General features: G+C 45.4%; 1 protein-coding gene across 1 annotated transcript; it reads left to right on the plus strand.

Annotated features, from left to right (window-relative positions):
* Positions 1–4,676: 4,676 nt before the first annotated feature.
* On the plus strand, positions 4,677–13,914 carry LOC144695539 (uncharacterized). Its single transcript, XM_078566413.1, has 4 exons — positions 4,677–4,707; positions 6,642–6,983; positions 12,155–12,268; positions 13,556–13,914. Exons 1-4 carry the CDS (start codon positions 4,677–4,679, stop codon positions 13,708–13,710), a joined length of 642 nt encoding a protein of 213 aa, XP_078422539.1. The 3' UTR covers positions 13,711–13,914.
* Positions 13,915–14,957: the final 1,043 nt, after the last annotated feature.

Below are 14,957 nucleotides of genomic sequence, written 5' to 3' on the forward strand. Positions count from 1 at the left end.
CAGCACTGTTATCTACGTAGTAATGTGGATAATTGTCCAGGTAATCCCTGTACACAAAAGCAGAGCAAACCCAATGCAGGCAATTAATAACCCATCAGTCACTCTCGGTCATCTGCTAAGTGATGGAAGGTGCCACCAATACTGGAACTTACTTAGCGCTAACCTGCCGACCGATGCTCAGTTTGGGTTCCTCCAGCGCCACTTGGCTCCTGGCCTCGTTACAGCCTTGGTCCAGACATGAACAAAAGAGCTGAACTCAAGGGATGAGGTGAGACCAACATCAAGGCAGCATTTGACCGAGTGCGGCATCAAGGAGCAATAACAAAAGCTGAAGTCATTGGGATCAGGGGAAAGCCACTCCACTGGTTGGAGTCATAACTAGCACAAAGGAAGATGTTTCTGGTTCCTGGAGGCCAACCATCTTTGCCTCAGAACATTATTGCAGGTGCTTCTCAGTTGTCCTAGGCCAACAATCTTCAGGTACTTCATCAATGATCTTCCCTCCAACTCAAGCTCAGAATGGGAATGTTTCCCGATGATTTCAGAGTGTTTTGTACGATTTCAGGCACCTCAGATACTGAACCAGTCCTTGTCCATGTGCATTAAGGCCTGGACAATATTCAGGCTCGGTCTGATATGTTGCAACTAACAATTACGTCACACAAGTGCCAGGCAATTGCCATCCCCTAAAAGATAGAATTTAACTATCTCCTGGGCATTCACATAAGCAGGAGCCTTGGCATTCGATGGAACTACCATCGCTGAATTTCTCCACCAACAATATTCTGGGGGTTAACATTTACCAGAAAATTAACTGGACCAGCATATAAAACAGTGGAAACAACGGCAGGTCAGGGGCTGATAATTTTGTGGCGAGTAACTCAGCTCCTGACACGCTAAAGCCAGTCCACCATGAACAAACTGACTGCAGCGGTTCAAGATGGAAATTCCCCACCACCTTCTCAGGGGCAGTTACGATGGGCGATAAATACTGGCCCAGCCAGTGCCACCCACATCCCATGAACGAATAAAAAAGCCATATGTCAGTAGTGTGATGGAATACTTACCTCTAACCTGCGTGAGTGCAGCTCCAGAAACAGTCAGGAAGCTCGACATCAACCATTTCAAAGTAGCCCACTTGACTGACATTCCATCCAATGCCTTCAACATTTATTCCATCCTCCACCTGACCACAGTGCCATCAGAGCGAAGTTTGTGCAAGAAACGTTGCAGCAAATCGCTGAGCCTCTTTCGACAGCACTCTCCAAATCCAAGTCATCCACTAGCACGGAGCACAAGAGCAGCAAATGCATGGGCGTGTCACCACCTGCAAGTTCCCCTCCAAACCACACATCATCCTGTATCATCTCTATCATTGTTCCTTCACTGTCACTGTGCAATAAAACCTGGAACTCCCTCCCTAACAGCACTGTGGGTATACCCACACCATATGAACTGCAGGGGTTCAAGTGGGTGGCTCACCACCACCTTCTCGTGGGCAATAAAAGATAGGTAAAATATACTGGCCTTCTCAACGAGACTTGCATCCCATGGCAGATTTTAAAAAGGTGTTCATCTCCCGTTACTAACTGCAGTACTATTTGCCCCTTTGCCTGGTCTAATTTTATATTTAATTAGAAATAAGTCTAGACCAGTTTGGATTGGCAGAGCTTGCAATTTCCTCCGCATTCTCTAGAATGCTGAAATTATGGGATCTCGAACACCCAAAGTAAATGCCTCCATTAAAATAAAGTGTATTTTGTTTGCTAGTTTTTTAAAAAAGCCTTCCTTTATCATTTTCAATAAGGCAAAGTATTGAATAAACTGTAGTGATATGTCGTGGTACCACGCCCATTATGAATGGGACACAGCATTCTCAAAAGGCAGACAGAAAACATTTTTATACCAAGAGGCCTATGGATGTCAAATCAGGACCTAGAGGGGAGAGGCCAGTCTTCACCCCACAGCTGGAATGCCTCTCAGTCCTTAGGCAGCACCTTCCAAACCCACGACCACTACTATCTAAAAAGACAAGGGCAGCAGACACATGGGAACACCACCACCTGGAAGTTCCCCTCCAAATCACTCACCGTCCTGACTTGGAAATATATCGCCGTTCCTTCACTGTCACTGGGTCAAAATCCTGGAACTCCCTCCCTAACAGCACTGTAGGTGTATCTACACCACATGGACTGCAGTGGTTCAAGAAGGTAGCTCACCACCATCTTCTCAAGGGCAATTAGGGATGGGCAATAAATGCTGGCCCAGCCAGCGAAGCCCACATCCCGTGAATGAATAAAAAAGAGTTGGAATGTCTCTCACATTTTTGCCAGCTGGTAAATGCAAGTTTGAGTGTAATAATTCGTTAACTGTCGTCATATGGATGTGTACAACATCAAAAAAATCAAATTGTCCCATATTTAACATTTAATAATAACTTTAATATAATATTTGAAAGAGAAGCAGATTAATCAGTTATCTAGTGACATAGCCGGGTAAATATCAGTATATGTCCATAAAGAGAGGTTTTACTTAAGGCGGCATAATTCAAAGCCAACCTCAAATAAAGACGTTCCTTCTCAAGAAACTAGTTTTTGTTAAGTGGTCCATTCAGACCTGGTGGTGAATAGCTAAACCAGTTGCCCACCATATCTTTACAATTCTGCCTCCCTTGGGCTTTAGGGAGCAGAGATGAAGGCCGTGCCCGGGCAATGGGCAAGGCGAGAGAGAGAGGGAACTGGTTTTACTGGGGACCTTGACACCCAAGGTGGAGGTGAGAGTGAGGTTGAGTAAATTGACAGGTACAGAAATGCCGTGGCGGACAGATAACAAAAGGATGGTTGTGATTTTGCAAGTACAGTGGGGAATGGTTTTTTTTCATAGACTGGTGTAGAGGGAGGTAGGTTTGGGGCGTGGGAGATGTGTGTAATGAGTAATATAAGGAAATGATCAGGATTGACTTTATAAGTTGCTTGTAACTCCATATTTCAAAGCATTCTCTGGTTTCACTAACAGTGTATCGAATTTGCAAATTTGCAAAAGAGCAGCGAAGAATGGCTAACTGAAGCTTTTGAGTGTGTTTCTCATTATTTCTGTAACTCTCGGCTCAGAACTCTCAAACCTGTTGTGTCTGAGGAAACAATGACAGGTTCTGAAAGTGCACCACAAGGATAATTTTCTATTTATGTACATACAAACGCGCAAAGAAAGCGCACAGTAAGTGCTTCTCCCAACCCCACTTTTCCCGCCCAACCACCGCCCAATCCCTCCACAATGAAAACAATGATTTTTGGCGTATCGATTTGTTAACAGGAATTTGGCGACCATCTCTGCTAAGGCGTTATAGGGTACATTTTTCAACTTATCATCCAGGAGTAGAGGGAACATTACGTACTGATTGCCTGTCGTAAACACAATTTTATTCCATTTGGAGCGTTCCTTTTCATCTCGTGTGACACTGAAGCGTTACCTCGTCCCACCACGATTGTCGATCCGCTAACTCGATGTTTTGAGTATTTCTCATTTTCCCGTTGAGCTCTCGGGCTTCTGCCAATTGTTTTGTTTCCATTTAAATTATCTTTAAAGCTTTAAAACAAACCGAAGCTACAAGCGGTAGTCCGGTTCCAGCAGGAAAACCGCAAACTAACGCGGGGTTTACAGAAGTTGATAGTACGTGCAAGATATCATGGCTTCAGTGACACTGACTCAGTTAACGACCTTCAGGGCATCTGATATACATCTAACGTACATCTAAAACACATCTGACGTACATCTAAACAATCCTGAGAGTTTATTAAATAAAGACACATCTACATGTCCTTGGCCATGAAGACCATAGTCCTTAGGCTGTCCGTCCTTCGAGCGATTAACTGAAGTAATTTATAAAGTGAATAATTACTAATTAATTCAATATTTGGCGACTGACTGCCAGAACCAGGAATTGTTTTGAGTTAATCCACTTCATGTGAACATTATGAAAATGCAATTCATTCCATCACAAAATTGATTCCAGAGAAGGGAGGCAATGATTCCGCCCAATCTCGCTCATTCAAAAGGTTCTGAGGTCAGTTCCGAACAAGAGCATTGAACCATCACCGGCTCCAGGCGATTGTCTTGCAGTATCCCATCAAAAGCTCATTCTTCCTATAGTTGATTTAAATTACCTTCTGAAAATCGCGATGGTAACTACTATCATACATTGGAAAAATGAACAAAATTTGAAACAGTAACCAAACTTTAAAAAAACACATACACATATCTCCCCGCCCACACTGTAAATCTCCAAAAAAGGAATACATTCATCGTTTAGAAACAATAATTCATAATTCTATGACAGCTCTTATCCAGTTATCCATTGTTTCGTTTCTAGCTTAATCAAAAATGCCCTCTAGTTCTGCTTCATTCAAGGTGAAAATTCCCTTTGCCATTTTGGCAGTGAATGCTGTTTACGTTTACAAGTCTGGATGAAGAAGGTCATTTGATTGATTCCAGTCTTCCAGGAATGTCATTCCCGCAGTTTTAACGGCTTTCGAGTCTCGCCTAAACAGTAAACACCCTCCCAGCAGTAGACATTCACCCTCGAGAGCGTGGTTAGACTCGCTGTTCAGTGGTGCGGTTGAAGTACAAACTGACAGTTCAGCTATTGCATCCATGTATTTGGAGGTGAGCACCGAACAATGAAATACACAGCGGCTTCACATGATACAGGTACGCGTGTAAATTTCTGGCATTAACGTTAGTGAAAAATACGGGATTCCGCGAGTATACCCGTAGCATAACATCGGACTGGGTGTCCAGAGCTGACGGTATATTTTTTGTTCCGCACTTGATCACATTCCTTTTGTTCCTCCCCGAAAAGTCCCTCCTCCTCTGTTTTCTCTTCTAATCCAGCTTAATTTTACTGAAACAGAAAATATAAGCCATATGAAGGGAAAAACTTAAACTTTGCAACACAAAACCCTTTACAGGTGAGAGATGTGGCAAGTTACAACGAGCAGACTAAATGGGCTTAAAAAGTTCCGCACTCACGCAGGAATCCATGACAATGACTGGTAACCAAGTCAGTAGGATGAATATTCAACTCACCACCTGTACCAGAACTCGCCCGGCGGATTTGGGAGTCCGTTATAGCAACGGCCTGACATTCATTACCATTGACAGTAATGAGGATGAAGTTCACCTGTTTTATAATGGGGCTGAGATAGAACTATCAAACGCTGTTCAACTATCAGGCGTTAGACCTGATACCAAACGTTTTACCGTCACCACCCGAGAAAGTTTCCTACTCCTGGGGGCAGGAGATCCGCTCTGCAGCAGTAATTTTGACGTTTGGCCAGGGTTAGAAATGTTTGGGATGGAAATAGTCACATTACACAACGTAAGATTTTCACTGCATGAGGTCAAGGGGTGGAAAAGCCAGGCGGGGAGTATAATAGGAGGCCATTTCGATAGAGCTCATTTCACACACTCACCCAAAGTTAAAATTAACCTCCCTCCACAAGTTAGCGGCTGATGGTGAAAATTACCCCCAGAGCGCTTAAATGAAAAGTGAATGGGAAAGTGTTACAATGTTGTCTTATTTTTAGAAATCCGGCTTTCAAACGTTTGCTACTCGAATTACCAGCGAGTCCATAAATATGATTTTGGACTGATGGTGTTTCCAGACAGACTTAACAATCTCTTCCGTCCGCTCTCAGATGACTCCATTGTTTACCTACAGTTTTACAATCAGTGGGTCATTTGGTGTCCTGTTAACGTATGTTGAAGGAGCATTTGAATGACACCCCTCTTCATAGCTAGAATGCAACTTCTTTTCTCGCCTTGCTGGTTTATTTCACCCCGTTTTCAAATTTCATCACTGCAGCAAGAATGAATCCAATCTGCACCCTGTGGATATTAATACCTCTCTCTAGTGAGTAAATGCTCCGTTTATTCCCATTTTTTCTTTCTAACTATCCATCTATCTATCTGCCTATCTATCTATTTGTCTGTCTATCTATCTATCTATCTATCTATCTATCTATCTATCTATCTATCTATCTATCTATCTATCTATCTATCTATCTATCTATCTATCTATCTATCTATCTATCTATCTATCTATCTATCTATCTATCTATCTATCTATCTATCTATCTTTCTATCTATCTATCTATCTATCTATCTATCTATCATCATGAAAATATAATAGTTTTCATAATACTATTGCGATTTATTGTAAAAGTGGGTTAATAGTGGGGTTCTGATGGTTTCTCTGTGTTAATGTGTGTATGTGCGTATGTGGAGGGGATTTAATTGAATTGGAGGCAGCTGGTCTGGGAGCTTTTGAGATTTGAAATGCCGTCCTTACCCGGTCTGGCCGACATGTGACTCTTAACGTGGCTAACTCTAAACAGCCCTCTGAAGTGGGCGAGGGCACTTAGGTATAGGCAACAAATGACAGCCTGGGCAGTGATGTCCATATTGCCCATGAAAGGATGAATTAAAAAATTATGCAGTTTTCAGTTACTCTTTATTGCTAGCAATTGTTGTTAACGCTGAATCAATGGTTGTAAAATGGAAACGTTGAGATGTTCCCTTTCAGGACTGACTCTCAAAGACACAACTTCGAAGCAAATAACGCGAACTTTCTTCGTTTCCAGGAATTGGCGCCGAGAAGTTCGCAGTCATTCAAAAGGTGCCCGCTATTGTGGCTGAGGAAGGACAGACAGTCCTCCTCCCCTGTGACTACACAGCCAACATCTCCAAGGCGGTAGGCTCTTGTAGCTGGTACAAAGGAGCGAGGAATGGAACAGAAGTTTCTAACAGAACAGCGGCGTACAGAGGACGGGTCTACAGGGCCAGCGTGGATTTTGCTAGTACCGGAGACGCCTCCATTTTCATCAAGGATGTGGGAGTGAACGATTCAGGGGTGTATTACTGTGAAGTGGTGATGCTTCAACGGGGTGTGGAATCTGGAGCAGAAACTCATCTCACCGTGAGAAGTAAGCCGTTCTTATTGTGTGCAATATCGTGGCAAATCCATACTATAATGTCGCGGCCTTATCTCAGAGTCTCTGCCAGGCCGGCATCGATGTGGCAAATTCCGATTGTGGAATCAATAATCGGCTCCACTGAGGAGGAAGTATAACCATTTAAAATGACCGGGTTCTTACGAGGTGTATATTTGAATTGTTGAGGGTGCAAAACAAGCGAGGGGTGCAACTTTTACCATTTGTTATGCCACTTACACTCTCCGCTTGCCGGGGAGAGTGTAGCTCCAGCAATACTCAAGTAGCTCCACACCATCCAGGACAAAGCAGCCCGCTTGATTGGCAACTCATTCTTCTCCTCTTAGGCAGTCACTCGGGGTCGAGGAGGACTTGGTTCCACACTAAAAATGAGGTCCCAGGTGACTGGACAATCCAATGCGCGGCCTACAGTCTCTGTCACAGGTGGGGCAGACGGTGGTAGGGGGAACGGGTGGGTGAGGTGCCCGCGTTACCACACACTCATTTTGCTGTCGATGTTTGGTTTCAGCTGGCCCTTGGCGATGAGACTCATGGTGTTCAGCCCCTTCCCGGATGCTTTCCCTCCACTTCGGGTGGCCTTGGCCAGGGATTCCCAGATGATCCCAGGAATGAAAGGCTTAACATATGAGGAACGTTTGAGGACTCTGGGTCCATACTCGATGGAGTTTAGAAGGATGAGGGGGGATCTGGTTGAAACTTACAGAATACTGAAAGGCCTGGATAGAGTGGACGTGGGGAACATGTTTCCATTAGTAGGAGAGACTAGAACCCGAGGGCACAGCCTCAGAGTAAAAGGAAGACCTTTTAGAACAGAGATGAGGAGAAACTTCTTTAGCCAGAGAGTGGTGAATCTATGGAATTCATTGCCACAGAAGGCTGTGGAGGCCAGGTCATTGAGTGTATTTAAGACCGAGATAGATAGGTTCTTGATTGGTAAGGTATCAAAGGTTACGGGTAGAAGGCGGGCGAATGGGGTTGAGAAACTTATCAGACATGATTGGATGGTGGAGCAGACTCGATGGGCCAAATGGCCTAATTTCTGCTCCTATGTCTTATGGTCTTATGGTCTTATGGTGGGGATGTTCCACTTTTTCAAGGAGGCTTTGTGGGTGTCCTTGAAGCGTTTCCCCTGCCTTCCTGGGGCTCACTTGCCGTGTTGAAGCTCCGAGTAGAGTGCTTGTTTCGGGAGTCTCCTGTCAGGCATGCGGATGATGTGGCCCATCCAGCGGAGCTGATCGAGCGTGGTCAATGCTTCGATGCCGAGAATGTTGGCCTGAGTGAGAATACTGACATTGGTGCACCTGTCCTGCCAATGCATTTGCAGGGTCTTGCGGAGGCAGGGCTGGTGGTGTTCTCCAGAGTTTGGAGGTGCCTGATGTACATTGCCCATGTCCCTGAGCCATATAGGAGGGCGGGTATCACTACTGCTCTGTAGATGATGAGCTTGCTGCCGGGTTTGAGGTGCTGGCCTTCCAACACTGTCTTCCTTAGGCAGCTGAAGGCTGCACTGACACACTGAAGGAGCTGTTGAACCTCGTCGTCCATGTCCGCCCTTGTTGACAATAGGCTCCCAACGTGTGGAAAGGGGCCCACGTTGTCCAAGGCCTCCTCGTAGATTTTGATCGCCGGGAGCAGGGGGAGGGGGAGGCAGTGCGTTGTGGAGACGGAAGGTTGGTAAAGGACCTTTGTCTATGGATGTTTAGTGTGAGGCCTCGGTGAAGGTGGCTTGGAGCTCGGCCTCCGAGTGTGCGCAGATGAAAGCATCATCTGCCTACTGTAGTTCAATGACAGAGGATGGGATGGCCTTGGATCTGGCCTGCAGGCAGCAGGTTCCTACTTGTTCTGCAGTTTAGCTCCACTCGAGCGGGGAGCTTGCTGAGGGTGAGATGGAGCATAGCAGCAAGGAAAATTGAGGAGACTATTGGTGAGATGACAGAGCCTTGCTTGACCCCCAGTCCAAATGTGGACCGTTGGTCAGGATCGCAGCTTACATGTCATCGTGGAGTTGGCGGAGGATGGTGACAAACCTTCAGGGGCAGCTAAAATGGAGGATGATGCTCCATAATCCTTCAAGATTGACAGTCGCAAAGGCTTTTGTGAGGTCAAAGAAAGACATGTACAAGGGTTGGCGCTGTTCCCTGCATTTCTCTTGCAGTTGCCGCACAATGAAGATCATGTCCGTTGTGCCCCTTAGTGGGCCGAATCTGCATTGTGACTCTGGGAGGAGCTTTTCAACCACAAAGAGAAGGTGATCGGAAGGGATTATTGTGATGATCTTTGCTGTGGTGAACATCAAGCCTCTATAGTTACCGTAGTCGGACTTGGCACCTTCTTCAAGATGGTCATGATTAGGCAACCACATCACCACCTTCAACACCCACTCCCTCAAACACCGACGCACATTGGCAGCAGTGTGTACCATCAACAAGATACACTGCAGCCACCAAGGCTCATTAGACAGTACCTTCAAAACCCACGACCTCTACCATCTAGAAAGACAAGGGCACATGTGAAGGTCGCCACCTGCAAGTTCCCCTCCAAGTCACTCACCATCCTGACTTGATATGTCACCATTCCTTCACTGTCACTGGGTCAAAATGCTCGAACCCCCTCCCTAACAGCACTGTGGATGTACCTACACCACATGGACTGCAGCGGTTCAAGAAGGCAACTCACCACCGCCTTCTCAAGGGCAATTAGGGATGGGCAATAGATCCTGGCCGAGCCAGCGACATCACATGCCATGAATGAATAAAAGTAAAGGTACAATTGGTCAGACACTGTCCTTTCCCCCTCTGAGACAGGGTGGGGCAATGGGTCAGGCACTGTCCTTTCCTCCTCTGGGCTCGGATGGGACAGTGTGTCAGGCACTGTTCTTTCCCTCTCTGGGACTGGGTGGGACAGTGGGTCAAACACTGTTCTTTCCCTCTCTGGGACTGGGTGAGACAGTGGGTCAGACACTGTCCTTTTCCCTCTGGGACTGGGTGGGACAGTGGGTCAGACACTGTCCTTTCCCCCTCTGGGACGGGTGGGGCAGGGCAGTAGACACTTTCTGTTCCCCCTCTGGGACTGGGTGGGACAGTAGGTCAGACATTGTCCTTTCTCCATCTGACACTGTTCAATGTGGTGGGTCAGGCAATGTCCTCCACCCTCCTCCATATAGTGGTGGAGATGAGTGGGGTGTGGGGATGTTGGCGGGAGGTGCTGTGGGAGGATGGTCGAGGTGGGAGGTGTGCTAATTTCAATAGCTCCTTAAAGTGGGTGCGCGGCTGACGATGAGCGGTTAACTTGCGCCCGTTCACTTTGATGCAGGGAGCATGCTCACTCCAGCCTCGCTGCTCATTGCCACGATTGCGTTGTGTAGTTAGAGCCAATCATGCTGCTGAAGGGCTTCACACATCAGCTAGCGCGTGCCCAAGCTCGCCCACCACATTCAAAAACGAGGTGCTTTGAACTAAAGAAGTGGGGGGGGGGGGATGTTGGGGGGTGGGGGGACGTTGCACAAGTTACCCTGACATGGAAGAAAACTGAATAATGGGACACCGCGGGGGAATGTGTGCTGTAATGTTCCTGGATGGCAGAACAGAGGCCTTGGTAAGAGAGGTGCAAAGGGGGGAAGAAATGATGTATCAATAAGGCCCTAGGAGACCCTGCAGGCAAACGCTGAGATGTGCAACCAGTTAGACATGGTGCTGAATGGCCGGAGTACAGCCAGGTGCATATATATTTCTGAAAGCTTCCAGGAAAACACGTTTATCTAGTTTCATTTTCATTTAATTAAAGTAAAAAAAAAGGATGAGGGAGCAATTAAAAGAGAAAGTGCTGGAAAAACTCCGCAGGCCCGACAGCACCTGTGGAAAGAGGAAGAGAGTCAACGCCTCGAGCCTGTATGACCCTTCCTCAGAAGCGTTAACCCTGTTTCTCTCTCCACAGATGCTGTCGGACCTGCTGAGTTTTCCAGCATTTTCTGTTTTTATTTCAGATTTCCAGCATCCGCAGTGTTTTGCTTTTATCTTAAGGAGACAGAAGCCCTCGAGTTGATACAGGAATGGATTTACACCATTACGCCAGGGCTAAGAGGCTGGAACGATCAGATAAGATTCAACAGGCTCTGTCCCTTTTCCCTAGGAAACAGAGGGCTGAGGACGGGTCTATAATGTTGTGCAAAGCTTTGATGGGTTAGATGTAGAAAGAAAATGTTCCTACTGGCGTTAAAGCCAAAAATCAGAGCCATAAACATAAGGCAGTCACTAATTAATCCAACAGGGAACTCAGCAGGAAGCTGTTTACCCGGAGCGGGGTGAGACTGTGGATCTCGCTAACACATAAATTAGTTGAGGCAATCAGTGTAGATGCATTTAAGAGTAAGCAGATAAGCACACGAGTGAGAAATGAATAGAAAGATGGGGAGATGAGTTTAGATAAACAAGTTGGGCCGCAAGGCCTGTCTCCATATTGCAAGTTCAATCGGTTTAATTAGCTATTAATGAAGCGACTAGGGTGATTACCAATGTGTTCCGTATATACGGCCGGAGCGAGTAAAAGGGGCTGGACCTTACGTGCAGAACAGAATAATGTACTAGTGTAACAAAGTGAAATAATCCCAGTATTTCGATTCGTACATTTTGAAATGGGCTCAGGCACATAGGAAACAGAAATGTAGCATAAGGGGTAGAGATGGGCCTTGGATATGCAGGACCATAAAAGATCGGATGAGCTAGAAATACGTCACCCATTGATCAGTGCTTAAAATTGGCCAACGTGGAAGAGATTGCCCTTCTGAATTCAACCATGTAATTCGGATTGGTTTAAATTAGCCCAATACACGGGAAATACCGAAGGTTGGGTGGGATCAGGTTTGCCGCCAAGTAATACAGGCCATTGTCCCCCATCAGGATATGAAACCAGCCTTGCATCTATTCCTATCAATTTTCACATGAGTGGATTAGGTTAACAAGGCCCGGTGTTCCAATTGCCAATTCATCATCGCCCCCCCTCCACCCAACGCTCCCACATCTCCCCCCACCTCCCCCCGCCCCCCTCGTTTTGTGTTAGCGACCAAGATTTTATGTTACCCAGTAGCTAGACAACGGAAGGAGAGACCAAAAATTATAAACTAGCCGAGTTTTGATTTGTTTCCATAGGCTCAGTGTTGGTTGAACTGAACGCAGCAATAACTGCAAATGCCAAGCTGCACATTGTCAGAGGAGTGATTATTATCACCATGATCATCGCCATTTTCTTCTGGAGAATCAGAGGTAGGATTATTCAATATGGTTTAAGTAAATATTTCAACGTTCAGGATTTGACACTATTTGCTCTGAATTTATTGCCATAATCGAAGTGACGGATGTTAACACTGGGCAGCATAACACTATAGTTACAGCGCTTGTAGATGTTCACAATTGCCCTAAATTCTTTCGCCACTACGACAGAGGAGAAATTATCCAGTTGAAATGAAATGGGTTAGCGCTCCCATTAAAAAAAAAGAGGGAAAGATTTTAGACCAATGTTTAATGGGTTCAGGCGAAATTTCAGCCTGGAATCACCCCACTTGTAAATGAAGCTCCCTATTTTCTGTTAAATAACGCACTCCAGTCTGTACCTCTGAAAAACGCTATCGTTTCAATGTGACTCTTCGGTTACCTACATTGGCTTTAATTATAGTCTGTCCGAGTCGCATTGAGAACAGGAGAGGCTGAAATACTTGGGTGGTGGCACAAAATGAGCGGCTTTGGGTTAGCTGTTCATTAAACACAGTCTGGATTGAGATATCAGGTGCTGCATCTAATAGACCCCAGGGCCGATATCGCTGGTTTGCGCCACCGCCCAAGGTGAATTTCTGCTCCTTAGTGCAACATTGAGAACTACATAATGTTATTTAATATTTAAAACATTTCAATTTACAAGTTATGTTATGTTGTGCAATATAGGCAACGTTGGAAACACTGGGGGTGCATGATTATGCATTTTGACTATTTTACTTATTTTATCCGCCCTTTGGCTGCCCAAAAAGCAAACAAAGTTGCATAGCTTTAAAGCAACAATATCTAACTTATTTACAAATGTTGCACTAATTCTGTTTGCAGAAATTCGCAGCATCTGTCCTTCCATTGGAGTAAGGTTCGGAACATAGCGGTTTTGATATGTTGAATTGTTTACTGTGAAATATAAACGCAAAACAATGTATCTCATAAGCTTGAAATTATGAGGTTTTTATATGCGCTAGCCGTTGATGCTGTTGGAAGGATGGGAGGGGTGGAAAGTTGCAACGAAATGGTACGGAGTGCAGTCGTGGCTTCACAGATAAACGGCAGTGCCATTTAAAATGTGCATTTATTGAGTGGGGAAGCGGTGTAGCTGCTGGGTGCGTTAGATATGATAGTGGTCTCTGTCAGCTGCATGGCAGAGCGGAGCTCCCTCCCCAAAACCTCATGGCCCTAATTCGACTATTCAAGTTCAGCTGGGATCAAAGATATTCTATCTGAATGTGACATTGCGCTTTCTCGCGTATGCTCTTTGATCTCTTCTTTGCTTTTGCACAGTTACCTTGTGGAAATTCTGGACCAACGAGCGATCAAGAAGGAGCAACATACCCTGGGCCACTATATTCCGAGTGAAGGTCAAACAGGATAGCTTCAATCTTGCTGATGTTGAGTTGCACAGCGTTCCGGGCCATTCAGAACTTAATGCCCAATAGGCCATCAGGCTACATGGGGTGATCGTGCCGCGCGCGGAATTAAGGCTGGCTCTTAGCAGAATGTATATGGTGCCTGACTTTATGTTTAGGAAGAATGTTATTCGGAAGTAGGTAAGGGTAAGAAACCAGTCAAATACGGCCGTTGCTACTTGCTGTGCGTAACCGTAGGGAAATGTGAGAATAATATATTATAGGATCTGTACCACTACATTGATAATGTAATAATGCCGAACAATACCACCAGAGTAAATCATAGATGACATGATGCCCAACTGTGTTCATGGCTGCCGATAATGCAGGGTATCGCACCATGACTACAATCACAATGGGATATTACTGACGTCTTTAAACTGGGCAGTCTGGGTGGTGTAGGAGGACATAAATAGCGATGCGACCTGGTTGGTTAGAAAGTTAGGTGAAGCATTAGGTGTGAGTCTAATGGGAACAAGTTGGGTCATTGTGGACATGAGTACAGTATTGTGGAACGAGAACTGGAGTGTGTGGGTTTTGAGACGGTCTGGGAGGTGGAGAGGAAACAGGAAACAAAGGTAGACGAGAGGATGAACAGAAGGAAGTTTCTCCCCCCTTCAATTACCACTGTCAATTTGGCGAAATATTTAAAATCTCTGTTAATTCGTGGATCTATCTATTAAAGATGATGCAGGATTAACGTGCAAAGGAATGTGATATGGAAAGAAGAAATCTTAGCGAGTTGCCAACAGCCTCAGTCTAGATCCAACTCAATTCAATTGGCAAACACTTTATACAATATCAATTGTTAAATACCATGTATATTTTTTTAAAAATCAGGTTAATCTAAATAATGAATGCCTGTTTTATTTCTGTTTCATTTTTCTCCGTGCACCCCTTAAGACGTGCGCTCCTCTAAGCCTTAAGCTTTGTGCCCAATTTGGTAATTTCTTACACAAGGTTTAATGGCAGTTATGCATATTAAGTCAATTCTCATTTTATGTACCTAGCGACTTGGCGTTGCACCCGATGAAGTCAATTTTTGGGTGACCGGATGGGGTTAGAATGTTTCCTATTTGTGCTTATTTCGACACTCGTTACAGAGTCCGCCGCCATGTTTTATTCTTCGTTGGGGCCAAGTTTTGGTTATCATCCTGGAGCAGGGGCAGCCAACGGTTACATTTGACACCGTGGTTCCGATATGCTGGCACGCCTTATGAAAGAAAATTGGGACCAAACAACCTGGTTCAGGCGAGACTCTGGAAAACCAGGACATT

This window comes from Cetorhinus maximus, chromosome 21, assembly GCF_964194155.1.
Source record: "Cetorhinus maximus chromosome 21, sCetMax3.hap1.1, whole genome shotgun sequence".
NCBI lineage: Eukaryota > Metazoa > Chordata > Chondrichthyes > Lamniformes > Cetorhinidae > Cetorhinus > Cetorhinus maximus.